This window comes from Phocoena sinus, chromosome 1 (assembly GCF_008692025.1).
Source record: "Phocoena sinus isolate mPhoSin1 chromosome 1, mPhoSin1.pri, whole genome shotgun sequence".
NCBI lineage: Eukaryota > Metazoa > Chordata > Mammalia > Artiodactyla > Phocoenidae > Phocoena > Phocoena sinus.
In genome coordinates, this window is record NC_045763.1 from 174,588,204 (window position 1) to 174,603,871 (window position 15,668).

Genomic DNA, 15,668 nt, shown 5'->3' on the forward strand with positions numbered 1-15,668 from the left:
TAGGGGTGGCAATCCTATGTGAGTTCCACAAATATGGGGTTTCTGAGATTCCCTGGTATAACACATTATACATTATCTAAAAGTGTTGCATTTCATGATTATTTATTTATTTATTTTTTTAAATAGATCTTTATTGGAGTACAATTGCTTCACAGTACTGTGTTAGTTTCTGTTGCACAACAAAGAGAATCAGCCGTATGCATACACATGTGCCCATGTCCCCTCCCTTTTGAGCCTCCCTCCCATCCTATCCCAACCCCTCTAGGTTATCTCAAAGCACAGAGCTGATCTCCCTGTGCTATGCTGCTGCTTCCCACCAGCCAACTATTTTACATTCAGTAGTGTACATATGTCAGTGCTACTCTCACTTCGCCCCAGCTTCGCCCTCCCACCCCATGTCAAGTCCATTCTCTATGTCTACCTCTTTATTCCTGCCTACCTGGTTTGAATCCTGATTAGAATGATCCAACTCTAAAACAATGCTTTGAAGACATTCAGAAAAGTTTGAATGTGAATTTTTTTTTTTTTTTTTTTTTTGGATGGGGTTGTTTGTTTTTTTGTTATTGAGCTGCATGAGCTGCTTGTAAATTTTGGAGATTAATCCTTTGTCAGTTGCTTCATTTGCAAATGTTTTCTCCCATTCTGAGGGTTGTCTTTTTTTTTTTTTTTTTAAACATCTTTATTGGGGTATAATTGCTTTACAATGGTGTGTTAGTTTCTGCTTTATAACAAAGTGAATCAGCTATACATATACATATGTTCCCATATGTCTTCCCTCTTGCGTCTCCCTCCCTCCCGCTCTCCCCATCCCACCCTTCCAGGCTGTCACAAAGCACCGAGCTAATATCCCTGTGCCTTGCGGCTGCTTCCCCCCAGCTATCTACCTTACTACGTTTGTTAGTGTGTATATGTCCATGACTCTCTCTCGCCCTATCAAAACTCACCCCTCCCCCTCCCCATACCCTCAAGTCCGTTCTCCAGTAGGTCTGCGTCTTTATTCCTATCTTACCCCTAGGTTCTTCATGACATTTTTTTCCCTTAAATTCCATATATATGTGTTAGCATACGGTATTTGTCTTTTTCTTTCTGACTTACTTCACTCTGTATGACAGACTCTAGGTCTATCCATCTCATTACAAATAGCTCAATTTCATTTCTTTTTAAGGCTGAGTAATATTCCATTGTGTATATGTGCCACATCTTCTTTATCCATTCATCCGATGATGGGCGCTTAGGTTGTTTCCATGTCCTGGCTATTGTAAATAGAGCTGCAATGAACATTTTGGTACATGACTCTTTTTGAATTTTGGTTTTCTCAGGGTATATGCCAAGTAGTGGGATTGCTGGGTCATATGGTAATTCTATCTGTAGTTTTTTAAGGAACCTCCATACTGTTCTCCACAGTGGCTGAACCAATTCACATTCCCACCAGCAGTGCAAGAGTGTCCCCTTTTCTCCACACCCTCTCCAGCATTTATTGTTTCTAGATTTTTTGATGATGGCCATTCTGACTGGTGTGAGATGATATCTCATTGTAGTTTTGATTTGCATTTCTCTAATGATTAATGATGTTGAGCATTCTTTCGTGTGTTTGTTGGCATTCTGTATATCTTCTTTGGAGAAATGTCTATTTAGGTCTTCTGCCCATTTTTGGATGGGGTTGTTTGTTTTTTTGTTATTGAGCTGCATGAGCTGCTTGTAAATTTTGGAGATTAATCCTTTGTCAGTTGCTTCATTTGCAAATGTTTTCTCCCATTCTGAGGGTTGTCTTTTGGTCTTGGTTATGGTTTCCTTTGCTGTGCAAAAGCTTTGAAGTTTCATTAGGTCCCATTTGTTTATTTTTGTTTTTATTTCCATTACTCTAGGAGGTGGGTCAGAAAGGATCTTGCTGTGATTTATGTCATAGAGTGTTCTTCCTATGTTTTCTTCTAAGAGTTTGATAGTTTCTGGCCTTACATTTAGGTCTTTAATCCATTTTGAGCTTATTTTTGTGTATGGTGTTAGGGAGTGATCTAATCTCATACTTTTACATGTACCTGTCCAGTTTTCCCAGCACCATTTATTGAAGAGGCTGTCCTTTCTCCACTGTACATTCCTGCCTCCTTTATCAAAGATAAGGTGTCCATATGTGCGTGGGTTTATCTCTGGGCTTTCTATCCTGTTCCACTGATCTATCTTTCTGTTTTTGTGCCAGTACCATACTGTCTTGATTACTGTTGCTTTGTAATATAGTCTGAAGTCAGGGAGCCTTATTCCTCCAGCTCCTTTTTTCGTTCTCAAGATTGCTTTGGCTATTCGGGGTCTTTTGTGTTTCCATACAAATTGCGAAATTTTTTGTTCTAGTTCTGTGAAAAATGCCAGTGGTAGTTTGATAGGGATTGCATTGAATCTGTAGATTGCTTTGGGTAGTAGAGTCATTTTCACAATGTTGATTCTTCCCATCCAAGAACATGGTATATCTCTCCATCTATTTGTATCATCGTTAATTTCTTTCATCAGTGTCTTATAATTTTCTGCATACAGGTCTTTCGTATCCTTAGGTAGGTTTATTCCTAGATATTTTATTCTTTTTGTTGCAATGGTAAATGGGAGTGTTTTCTTGATTTCACTTTCAGATTTTTCATCATTAGTATATAGGAATGCCAGAGATTTCTGTGCATTAATTTTGTATCCTGCTACTTTACCAAATTCATTGATTAGCTCTAGTAGTTTTCTGGTAGCATCTTTAGGATTCTCTATGTATAGTATCATGTCATCTGCAAACAGTGACAGCTTTACTTCTTCTTTTCCGATTTGGATTCCTTTTATTTCCTTTTCTTCTCTGATTGCTGTGGCTAAAACTTCCAAAACTATGTTGAATAAGAGTGGTGAGAGTGGGCAACCTTGTCTTGTTCCTGATCTTAGTGGAAATGCTTTCAGTTTTTCACCATTGAGGATGATGTTTGCTGTGGGCTTGTCATATATGGCTTTTATTATGTTTAGGAAAGTTCCCTCTATGCCTACTTTCTGGAGGGTTTTTATCATAAATGGGTGTTGAATTTTGTCGAAAGCTTTCTCTGCATCTATTGAGATGATCATATGGTTTTTCTCCTTCAATTTGTTAATATGGTTTATCACATTGATAGATTTGCGTATATTGAAGAATCCTTGCATTCCTGGAATAAACCCCACTTGATCATGGTGTATGATCCTTTTAATGTGCTGTTGGATTCTGTTTGCTAGTATTTTGTTGAGGATTTTTGCATCTATGTTCATCAGTGATATTGGCCTGTAGTTTTCTTTCTTTGTGACACCCTTGTCTGGTTTTGGTATCAAGGTGATGGTGGCTTCGTAGAAGGAATTTGGGAGTGTTCCTCCCTCTGCTATATTTTGGAAGAGTTTGAGAAGGATAGGTGTTAGCTCTTCTCTAAACGTTCGATAGAATTCACCTGTGAAGCCATCTGGTCCTGGGCTTTTGTTTGTTGGAAGGTTTTTAATCACAGTTTCAATTTCAGTGCTTGTGATTGGTCTGTTCATATTTTCTATTTCTTCCTGATTCAGTCTTGGCAGGTTGTGAATTTCTAAGAATTTGTCCATTTCTTCCAGATTGTCCATTTTATTGGCATAGAGTTGCTTGTAATAATCTCTCATGATTTTTTTTATTTCTGCAGTGTCAGTTGTTACTTCTCCTTTTTCATTTCTAATTCTATTGATTTGAGTCTTCTCCCTTTTTTTCTTGATGAGTCTGGCTAGTGGTTTATCTATTTTGTTTATCTTCTCAAAGAACCAGCTTTTAGTTTTATTGATCTTTGCTATTGTTTCCTTCATTTCTTTTTCATTTATTTCTGATCTGATTTTTATGATTTCTTTCCTTCTGCTAGCTTTGGGGTTTTTTTGTTCTTCTTTCTCTAATTGCTTGAGGTGCAAGGTTAGGTTGTTTATTCGAGATGTTTCCTGCTTCTTAAGGTGGGCTTGTATTGCTATAAACTTCCCCCTTAGAACTGCTTTTGCTGCATCCCATAGGTTTTGGGTCGTTGTGTCTCCATTGTCATTTGTTTCTAGGTATTTTTTAATTTCCTCTTTGATTTCTTCAGTGATCACTTCATTATTAAGTAGTGTATTGTTTAGCCTCCATGTGTTTGTATTTTTTAAAGATCTTTTCCTGTAATTGATATCTAGTCTCATGGCGTTGTGGTCGGAAAAGATACTTGATACAATTTCAGTTTTCTTAAATTTACCAAGGCTTGATTTGTGACCCAAGATATGATCTATCCTGGAGAATGTTCCATGAGCACTTGAGAAAAATGTGCATTCTGTTGTTTTTGGATGGAGTGTCCTATAAATATCAATTAAGTCCATCTTGTTTAATGTATCATTTAAAGCTTGTGTTTCCCTATTTATTTTCATTTTGGATGATCTGTCCATGGGTGAAAGTGGGGTGTTAAAGTCCCCTACTATGAATGTGTTACTGTTGATCTCCCCTTTTATGGTTGTTAGTATTTGCCTTATGTATTGAGGTGCTCCTATGTTGGGTGCATAAATATTTACAATTGTTATATCTTCTTCTTGGATCGATCCCTTGATCATTATGTAGTGTCCTTCTTTGTCCCTTTTAATAGTCCTCATTTTAAAGTCTATTTTGTCTGATATGAGAATTGCTACTCCAGCTTTCTTTTGGTTTCCATTTGCATGGAATATCTTTTTCCATCCCCTTACTTTCAGTCTGTATGTGTCTCTAGTTCTGAAGTGGGTCTCTTGTAGACAGCATATATAAGGGTCTTGTTTTTGTATCCATTCAGCCAATCTGTGTCTTTTGGTGGGAGCATTTAGTCCATTTACATTTAAGGTAATTATCGATATGTATGTTCCTATTTCCATTTTATATATCGTTTTGGGTTCGCTACTATAGGTCATTTCCTTCTCTTGTGTTTCGTGTCTAGAGAAGTTCCTTTAGCATTTGTTGTAAAGCTGGTTTGGTGGTGCTGAACTCTCTCAGCTTTTGCTTGTCTGTAAAGGTTTTAATTTCTCCATCAAATGTGAATGAGATCCTTGCTGGGTAGAGTAGTCTTGGTTGCAGGCTATTCTCCTTCATCACTTTCAGTATGTCCTGCCACTCCCTTCTGGCTTGTAGGGTTTCTGCTGAGAGATCAGCTGTTAACCTTATGGGGATTCCCTTGTGTGTTATTTGTTGTTTTTCCCTTGCTGCTTTTAATATGCTTTCTTTGTATTTAATTTTTGACAGTTTGATTAATATGTGTCTTGGCGTGTTTCTCCTTGTATTTATCCTGTATGGGACCCTCTGTGCTTCCTGGACTTGATTAACTATTTCCTTTCCCATATTAGGGAAGTTTTCAACTATAATCTCTTCAAATATTTTCTCAGTCCCTTTCTTTCTTTCTTCTTCTTCTGGAACCCCTATAATTCGAATGTTGGTGCGTTTCATGTTGTCCCAGAGGTCTCTGAGACTGTCCTCAGTTCTTTTCATTCTTTTTTCTTTATTCTGCTCTGCAGTAGTTATTTCCACTACTTTATCTTCCAGGTCACTTATCCGTTCTTCTGCCTCAGTTATTCTGCTATTGATCCTATCTAGAGTGATTTTAATTTCATTTATTGCATTGTTCATCGTTGCTTGTTTCATCTTTAGTTCTTGTAGGTCCTTGTTAACTGTTTCTTGCATTTTGTCCATTCTACTTCCAAGATTTCGGATCATCCTTACTATCATTATTCTGAATTCTTTTTCAGGTAGATTGCCTATTTCCTCTTCATTTGTTAGGTCTGGTGGGTTTTTATCTTGCTCCTTCATCTGCTGTGTGTTTTTCTGTCTTCTCATTTTGCTTATCTTACTGTGTTTGGGGTCTCCTTTTTGCAGGCTGCACTTTCGTAGTTCCCGTTGTTTTTGATGTCTGTCTCCAGTGGCTAAGGTTGTTTCAGTGGGTTGTGTAGGCTTCCTGGTGGAGGGGACTAGTGCCTGTGTTGTGCTGGATGAGGCTGGATCTTGTCTCTCTAGTGGGCAGGTTCACGTCTGGTGGTGTGTTTTGGGGTGTCTGTGGCCTTATTATGATTTTAGGCAGCCTCTCTGCTAATGGGTGGGGTTGTGTTCCTGTTTTGCTAGTTGTTTGGCATAGGTTGTCCAGCACTGTGGCTTGCTGGTCGTTGAGTGAAGCTGGGTGCTGGTGTTAAGATGGAGGTCTCTGGGATATTTCCACCGTTTAATATTATGTGGAGCTGGGAGGTCTCTTGTTGACCAGTGTCCTGAAGTTGGCTCTCCTACCTCAGAGGCAGAGCCCTGACTCCTGGCTGGAGCACCAAGAGCCTTTCATCCACACAGCTCTCTGAAGCAAGGTCCTGACACAGCACCCCACCCAGAGAAGCAGACGGAGGGCATCTCATGATTATTTTTAACATCAGATGGTTCTACTTGAATATAACATATTAGATTTCCAATACATTACTTATGAGTATTCTATTGGAAAAACAAAAGAAGAATTTGAGGTTAGAAATAAATGCATTTCAACAATGTCAAGGAGATATGACTTTTTGATTCCTAGACAGTTTTTGCTATTTGTATAGAGAGAAATATTACCCTAATAGAGAAGGATTATATATTATACACTATTTTGATCAAAATATATCTTAACAAAATCTAAATCTATTAACTCTTTCTAAATCTATTTACCTACCCTTTTACTTTATAATTTGGTGGTTCTACTACACAAAAAGATGAGGGTTTGTTGAAACCATCAATTGTGGTTTTTCTTGTCTGATGTTAGCTGTGGGCTTGTCATATATGGCTTTTATTATGTTGAAATATGTTCCTTCTATGCTTAAATTAAGTGTTTTTATTGTGAATGTATGTTAATTTTCATTATCATTTTTAAGTGTGCTTGGTTAAATGAATCACTGGAAAAATTATGACATTCAAACATATACATCTGATCTCAGGGCGGTTAAAACCTCTCCTGTCACTTTGAAAGTTAGCCATGTCCAACACTTTTGACTAAATGCTACATAATTACACTCACCACATTCTGGGGATTTTTATTATTCTATTATCATGAATGATTATATATGTTGTTATCAATATTTTTCATTTCATGTTGAGGCATTCTTAACCTTTTATTAAAGTCCATTGCTTTATGAAATGAAGGCCATTACAGGTTACACAGTCCATAAGTAACAATATTGAAAACACAATTATGCACTCATAAAAATTCAGAAATAACAAAAACAAACTGCACAAACATTAAGTCAAAAGTAATCTGAATTTGGTTTAAAAAGAAGTAGTTGAGTGAAAGTGTACGTGCATGAGATTCACTTTAATGTAAAAGAAAGTATAGAACATTCGCACTTTGGATCTTGCCTCACAAGTGAATCTCAGGGGCCATGCGAATAGTCCAGAGGGGTATCAGAGGTATTGGACTAAGAACGCCGTCTGCCATATCAATAAACAAGAAACAAAGGCTGTTGTGGCCATCAGCCATCAGCCACCTCAGCCACTACAGCCACCCTGTCGTGAGCCCTGAGGGAACTCAGGATGGAAACAAGATACCAGCTTTCAAGCTATCAGCCTCTGCAGCCAGCCTTGTATGGTGTGCCCTGAGGAGGCTGAGGATGACAAAGCACAGGATAGGTTTCTATCACCAGGATGGCACCTAAAGCCAGGATAGCACCTCAGCTATCTGGCCCCAGATAGCTGAGGTGCATAGCAAAGGAAAGAGTTCAATGAGCTTTGACTTTGCATTTTCCCATACCCAGAAAAGCACTAAATTCCTTAACTTGAGATACCTGGTTTTCCTTAATTAACAGTATCTTTTGATACTGTTCCCACTACCTGGACTCTATATAGGAGTCTTCCAAAACTCCTATATATCCTGGCTCCTCCTTTACCTCTTTGGAGCCCTCCCTCAGAGCGATCTGAGAGTCCTGTCTCCTGGGCTTGAAGTGCTCATAAAATTCGCCCAATAAAACATAAATACGTAATTCTCAACTTCTAGGTTGCACATTTCTTTTCAGTCAACAATTTAAATTCTTATATTGAGAAAGGAAAGGACTTTCTTCATTAAATGACTAATAAATCAGCTCAAGAGCAGGCTAGGTTCTAGTGCCAATAGTACACAGCAATACACAAAGTACCATATAGCCTTTCAGTAAAATACTGAATAACCCACAATGAAAGCAATACACATGTCCATTTGAAAGAATAATAAGGATAAATTGAATAAAATCCTCCAAGTATGTAATAGTTTCTCCCCAAAGGGTAAAACAGTCTTCTCAATATGGCAATTTTTTGGGCAAAGTTTAGAAGTGTTAGATAAAATATATGTCTTACCTGATTCCTCAAAGTCGATGTTGTAGGATTTCCAGGTTTCAGTTATGCGAAGAAGATTCTCCTCCATGGCTTGAATATCCATGGAGGGGCAGTTGCATTCTGGAAATCTGGGACCACACTGACACCAGCAGTCATTGTCCTTGCAGATAAACTCTCCCTCTGAATTGCAAGCAATGTAGCTCAAAGCTGCTTGTACAAAACGCTCCTGAAGGTAGTCTGGAAGGAGTACTTGCAGCCCTTAAAGAACAAACCAAAACAGTAAGTTTACTCTGATAAGGAAAAAAGCATAATACATATCTACATATTCAAAAAAAGTCAAAATTTGAGTATACTGTTATGTGTTTATGCATATTTTAAAACCATCATTAGAAAATTATCGAAGTCTGTAAAATTGCAAATATTTATAATTCTTTTTAATATATACTGACTCCATGAACTGTTCAAGAATCCCGGAAACTGGGACTTCCCTGGTGGTCCAGTGGTAAAAAATCTGCCTTCCAATGGAAGGGACACAGGCTTGATCCTTGGTCCGGTAACTAAGATCCCACATGCCGTGGGGCAACTAAGCCTGCATGCCACAACTACTGAGTTTGTGGCCTCAACGAGAGCCCATGTGCTGCAAACTACAGAGCCCATGCACCCTGGAGGCTGCACACTGCACTAGAGAGAGAAAACCCTCACGCCACAACTAGAGAGAAGCCTGCGTGCCACAGTGAAGAGCCAGCCCACAGTGAAAAGATCCCACACGCCTCAATGAAGACACCGCATGCCACAAATAAGACCCGATGCAGCCAAAATAAATAAATAAATAAAATAAATTTTTAAAAAAAGAATCCTGAAAATTATAGAGGTGTTTAATATCTCAGACTATTTGATTTTGTTTTTTAAACTGATTTGATTGGCATTTGACTTAATTGATCAGAATATTTGGTTATTTTTATATAATGTAGCTAGAACCTATCTTCCCATACTTTTGTTTTTTGTTTTTTTTCTGGGGTATGCGGGCCTCTCACTGTTGTGGCCTCTCCCGTTGCGGAGCACAGGCTCCCGGACGCGCAGGCTCAGCGGCCATGGCTCACAGGCCCAGCCCTCCACGGCATGTGGGATCTTGCCGGACCGGGGCACGAACCTGTGTCCCCTGCATTGGTAGGCAGACTCTCAACCACTGAGCCACCAGGGAAGCCCCCCATACTTTTGAAAAGAGATGTATGCATTTATTTTACACTACTTGATTTCAAATAGTTTTCAATATTTTCATATACCTTTAGCTCATGTTCTATCATCTCACATCTACATAGATATCATAATACAAAGGGTTTGTGGCATCAGCAAAAGAGTTATGAAATGTTGCTATAATGCTTATCTCATGCCACTAACAACACATAACTTTATATGAGTTTAGTTTTCATATGATCACTTAGATTGACTACAGGGAAACTATTAGACTGATTTAATTATTTCACAGTTTATTTCCTTGTCATGTATTAAGACAGCCTTAGTGATACAGTTTATTTCTTTTCTACAAGCAAGTTTAGTAAATTTGCTAACTCTTAAGAAAATATAAAAAATGAAAGTAAGGCTATAAAATTAACATTTGGAGATCTCTACTAGTTTTATATTTTAGCATTTCTTGCTATGGAGAAAAATCTAATCAAAAGGGTAAATATTCAATGTAATAAACATAAAAGTAAGGGAAAACTTAGTCAATACCTAATTGCTATTTACTACAAAATTTGATTTTTACAACTTTTACCTGTCTCCTTTCTAACAAAAACAAAAAACACTGTTTTTTGATACAACCATCATCTATGAGATTAATTCAACTAAAATCGTGAATTAGCATTTAGGAAAAAATTCTACTTTGTAAATATCTTGACAATTATACCTATCTCATTCTTTCAGATTAATTCTCCCATAGGTGGGTCAGGAAAAGTACTTTTAGCACTTATATATTTACTTTACTGTTCATTTTAATTTTACCTCAAATAAATAACATTTATGGAATGCCTTCCATTTGGAAGAGACGTTCTAGGCAAAGTACAAATATGAAGATGACCGAAACATATCCCTGCCCTAAAGGTACTTGCAATACACTTAGGAAAAATAAAAGAAGTAATATAATATGTAATATTAGAAGTATGTAATAATATTATACAATAGTACTTAATAACTACTAGAGTTGGGTTACAGATATTTCACTAGGTATGATTAATTTTTCCATAAAAAAGGTAGACTGGAACAGTATTTGACACGTGGATATGCTTCAACATTAAGAGAGGTTTTTTTGTGGCATAGAATAATACATTAACAACATCACACACAAATGAACTGTGGAATATATTTTTTTAAATAGCAACTAGCAGTATTGTTTTAATACATATACAGTATAAGAATGCAATGAGTGAGTTGCTTAGAAAAATAAGAGTAATGTTATTGGGGTTCCCATAACAGGGTGAAGTACATGGAATTAATTCATTTGTATTTAAATGATGTTTAACAATGAAGATACTCTGAGTGGTACATTATTTCGATATAGAAGATATAAAGAAAAAAGATCAGTTTAGACGGAAGACTAAAAAATATCTAAACTAAGAAATGGTGATCAAAAGGCAGTTTAGGAGACAGGAGAAGAGGAGTTAGAATCTACTAGACACTACTTTATTTGATGTAAGGCAGGTGAAATATGTCAAATGACCTGAAGGAATACAATAATAAAGCTAGAAATATTCTTAAATGATTAGTCCTGTGGGTCACCAAATTACTGTATAGTTGAGAAATATCTAGTGATTGTTTCTGACAATTCTGCCATTCAGTGTTAAAAACAAAGTCAGAGTCTCTGTTAATATGACTCAGGAGTCCAAATATACTTATTTTAATATTGCATGTTTTAACATCTCAGGCAACTGTAAGACTATGGACCAGATATATGGAACCCGCTGATTATGTCAACCTTAATTTTATAAAAAAGCACCCCCCCAAAACAAAAAGAAATTCAAAGAATTTATGTTACATTTAAAATGTCTTAAACAAAGTCATAATTGTCATAATTTTCAGTCTGTAAAAATGATAGTGCCTTTGCAGAAATAGAGAAGGCTGGAAAAGTAATTTGAGGAAGAATGATTGGTGGCAAGAAACGATGAGTTCAGTTTTAGACATGCAAGGATTTCTGCTGTATTATCTGTCTTATCTATCTATCTATATCTATCATCTATGTATTTATCTATCTCTAAAGAAAGGAAACTGACATTCTGTAAAACCCGCACTAAAAATAACAAAGATTTTTTGGAAAAGAGCTCTACAGACAGACCACTCAAAATTTTATAATTTTATCACTAGACCACTAACATAAACAATAACTGATACCTAGAGAGAAAACTTGAACTGCCTTGGTAGACAACTCAGAGGGACTGGGGGCTGTCCTATAGACCCTTTTTTTTTTTTTTTTTTTTAGGTACAGAAACAATAGAGTACAAAATACTGGTAAGTGAATTGATAGAGCTAGACTTTATGGGGTTTTTTTTGCTAGAAATATAAATTAATATAAATTATTTCAATATAAATTATTTGCCTTCCTTTAAATTTTATATGTGTAAAGCTTTGAGAAAATTTGTTCCAACATATCAATAAACAATAGGAAAGAAAAAATATTTTTAAGCAATATCATCAGATTTTTATTACAAGCAAAAGATAATTGCATGGTGTCCCATCTTTAAAAGTTACATTAAATCTTCTATTTGATAATAATGCCATCCTTTGCCAATTTCGATGAAATAAAACATTAGGAACTAACTGATCCGGAAAAGTATTTGTTACCTAGTCTTATGCATCATTCAGTTTCTGGGAATTTTCCTAAAAAGTTACTGCCAAGATTTTATAACTTTTAATTACTACTGTTACCCTTTCACTCATATGTACCTTGCTTGATATGTTAAATTCATAAGGGGTTGAGGAAGTTGGAATATCATTAATTTCAATATGTATTTGCTCACACTTCTTATGAATTACTTTTTTTTATGATTTAAATATATTTTATTAACAATTTGGAGTTGTAGATATGGATATTTCAGTTTTGTTTTTTTTTAATGTCTGTTCTGTACCCTAACTGGCAAAGTCAGACAGACAAGCAGATAAATCCAGCTTACTCACTGCCAGAAAACATTTCATTTCATTTGTTTTCAGTCAAAATCAGTGTGTTAATGTGTAATGCATCTCTCTGACATCTCATTTATGAATGTCAATTCCAATGTTAAGTCATGGAATTCTTTCTGAATTTGTTGCCTAATGCTGTAGCTTCAATAATTCTTACTGATGCTTTCTTTGCTCTGATAAAATTCTACTTCAGGAGTAATTCTTCTTCTTCTACAAGAGTAGAGTTTTGGAAGAAGAAGGTCAATACTGAAAAACTCTTATAATTCTAGATTCCTCTCAATAATAGAGCTGAATTCAGAAGATCTCCAAATGGGTCAAAGACTGATTCTAATGCTTCACCTTGTGCTTACAAACAAAACAGGAGACACTAACTCTCTCTTTCTCTCTCTCTTTCTTTCTCTCTCTGTATATATATATATACACACATATATATGTATATATATATATACGCGCACACACACAATATGTCATCTATGTCTATATCCATCTATCCATAAAACCAACCAACTTACTATATAACTAACTATGAAAGACACAAAGACCTCTGGTGGTACCTTAATAAAAGATTCTTCAGAGACACAAGTTTTTCCAATTGCCACATATAGTGATCCAGAGTTTTTTATAACCTTTAAAGAAATGTACATTGGTAAGTTTATTCCAGAATTTGTGAGCGCTTTGCATTCTTTTTCAAAGTGGAGAAAAGCTACTTTTTAAGGTAGATTGAAAGGTGAATCAACCTGATACTTGTACTGTAAGTACAGACGAAATTTAAGAAAGAGTACAAGGGGAATTGAAGGTCTCAATATTGATTTCCTAATGTTATGTTTGGAAGGATCTTTGTTCATTGGGGTACAAATATAGTTGCAATAGACAACTGAAAATATAGGCCTAGCTGATAAAAAAGGTGAAAGAGATGCAGATTTCTGCCTTACAAAAATTGAGGAGAGTAGAAATAGTAGTTATATAAGGAGTATTGATTCATTTATTCCTTGTGTTAATTTTTCTTCAAAGAAGATTGGAGGATGAAGTTTTGTGTTTATAATATAATATTTTAAAAACTGAACACAGTGATTCACAAAGAGTAAAAATCAATAAATAGTGTTAATAAATAAAATTTAATAATAAATTAATTGAAATAAACATTTGATATAAACATTCTTTGTCTTTTTCTATTAAGGTTAATACTCTGATGGAAAGTTAATACACACATTTAAAAAGCAGTGACTAGTAGAGAATTACAAGTAATATTGGTAGATTGGGTTTCTATTTAAATTAGAGAAAATATTTCAATAACTGTAAATCTAAAATTGACAATGATAAATTGGATAGCATTTAAAGTTTAAAAATGTTAAGTGCTTTCTTTGTGATTTTTATACAATTTAAAATGAATGTAATTCATTTATTATTTAGGGTAAATTTAAATAGCCTGATGCCATTACATTTTTTAGATGGAAAAGTTGAGGAAAAATAGCATATTTCTGAAACTTTTAAGCATTTTTATGTAAAACTGAATAATGTAAATACAGATCTAACCTCTGCAATTAAAAAAGGTAGACTAGAAAGAACAACTCAGAACTACCCCTTTGATCAGTCAACTTAATTTAGATGATCTGTCATCACAAAGACATTTCTGAACTTATTCAACTAGTACGTGTTTAAACATGTGGATTCATAACCTTTCCCTGCCTGTATGAATGAGTGATATACACATCCTTATAACCAGTTAGGATAATATGTATTTGTTAAAATTATTATTTTAAAAAGTCCTCTATTGAATTATCTCACAAAATACAGTAACAGAAAGATGATAAATTACCTTTATCACATAATGTATCTCTATAAATGAAATAATGCAAGTATAAGTATTTTGTTAATATATTCTTAAGTATATTTCTGTTTGTCAGAAGAGAAATGAAGCCTTAATTATCATATTAGGTTATATTTAAAATGTCAAACGTTCACATCACAGTATGCATAAATATGGTTACGATTTTTATCAGAATCTATAAGGAAAAAGTCAAAGCTCGGGAGATCTATGGAAAAACTGCTGCTTACTGAGACAATGATTACTGTATGGAAGAAAAATATTATCACAATACATTTTCAATTGTTATTGGTTACTTAATTTAAGAAGTAAAGTGAATTCTGACATTCCCTTCATCTGGTCTAGAATGTTCATATCAGTTAAAAATTAGGAGATTAGCCTTTTATGAGAACTCTAAAAGCCTAGTACTGCACATACAGCTTGAAAGAAAGAAACAAAGAAAGAAAGAAACAAACAAAGAGAGAGAGAGGGAGGGAGGGAGGGAGGGAGGGAGGGAAGGAGGGAGGGAGGAAGAAGGAAGGAAGAGAGAAGAAAGAAATCACAACTGGATAACTGTCATGCAGGCTCATAGAGAATTAATGAAATTTCCCCTACATACCTTGCAACTGAATCTTATTCTCAGGACTCTGAACCAGAACAGAACTGACAGAATCTAGGTTGTCATAGTTACTGCAGCCAAGAGGACCCGTCCGTGTTTCTGTTACCTAAAGAACAAAACATCAACTGTATTTTATATACCAGACTTTACCGTGTTCTTTCCATTCAATGTAGTTGTCACACACTGATATTATACATCTGACAGTAAACATCACTAAAAGGTCTAGGATCTGATACACACCAACAGTACACCTAAGCACAGAGGAGACAAATGACGCCCTTTATCTTCAATTCCATTTCCTTCTCTCTGGCCAGTCATCCATCTTCAGAGAAAATAATGGAAGCCCTCTTTGGTCAACAACATCCTTCATATAAGCTCACTGATTTTACCCAAGATAAGACAGAGCATGCTTTTAGGTAGAGAGCAAGTTTGACTCATATGAGAATTGTTTTTTGTTTGTTTATCTTTCCTCAATAAATCAAAACCATTTACCAGGCTACGGTCTAAAGACTGATATTATTATTGTATTCTTCTACTTAAAAATCTATAATTTCCCATTCTTTTATGGTGGTATCAATGTCTAAACTCTTCTGTTTGGCTTCCATCTGCCCCACTTCTCCCAGCAGGCAGGCGATCTTGCTGTCCAGTTGGACTTTGTTAATTCTATGTCTTTGCTTATACAACATCCTTCACCTTATCCCACCTTTCTCCTTTTGGACTAATTGGTTTTCTCTATCCTCAAGATCAACGTCATGTTCAAACACCCACACAAAGTAGTCCCTAATGAT

At 35.6% G+C, this 15,668-nt stretch overlaps 1 protein-coding gene across 2 annotated transcripts in view; it reads right to left on the reverse strand.

Moving 5' to 3' along the window:
- Positions 1-15,668, reverse strand: part of BRINP3 (BMP/retinoic acid inducible neural specific 3) — a 422,410-nt gene that overhangs the window by 140,644 nt on the left and 266,098 nt on the right. For both annotated transcript variants that reach the window (XM_032643010.1, XM_032643020.1), the window contains exons 5-6: positions 14,881-14,986; positions 8,309-8,545 (exon numbers count right to left, since the gene is read on the reverse strand). In XM_032643010.1, coding sequence (XP_032498901.1) covers positions 8,309-8,545; positions 14,881-14,986 — 343 coding nt within the window. The remainder of the gene's footprint in view (positions 1-8,308; positions 8,546-14,880; positions 14,987-15,668) is intronic.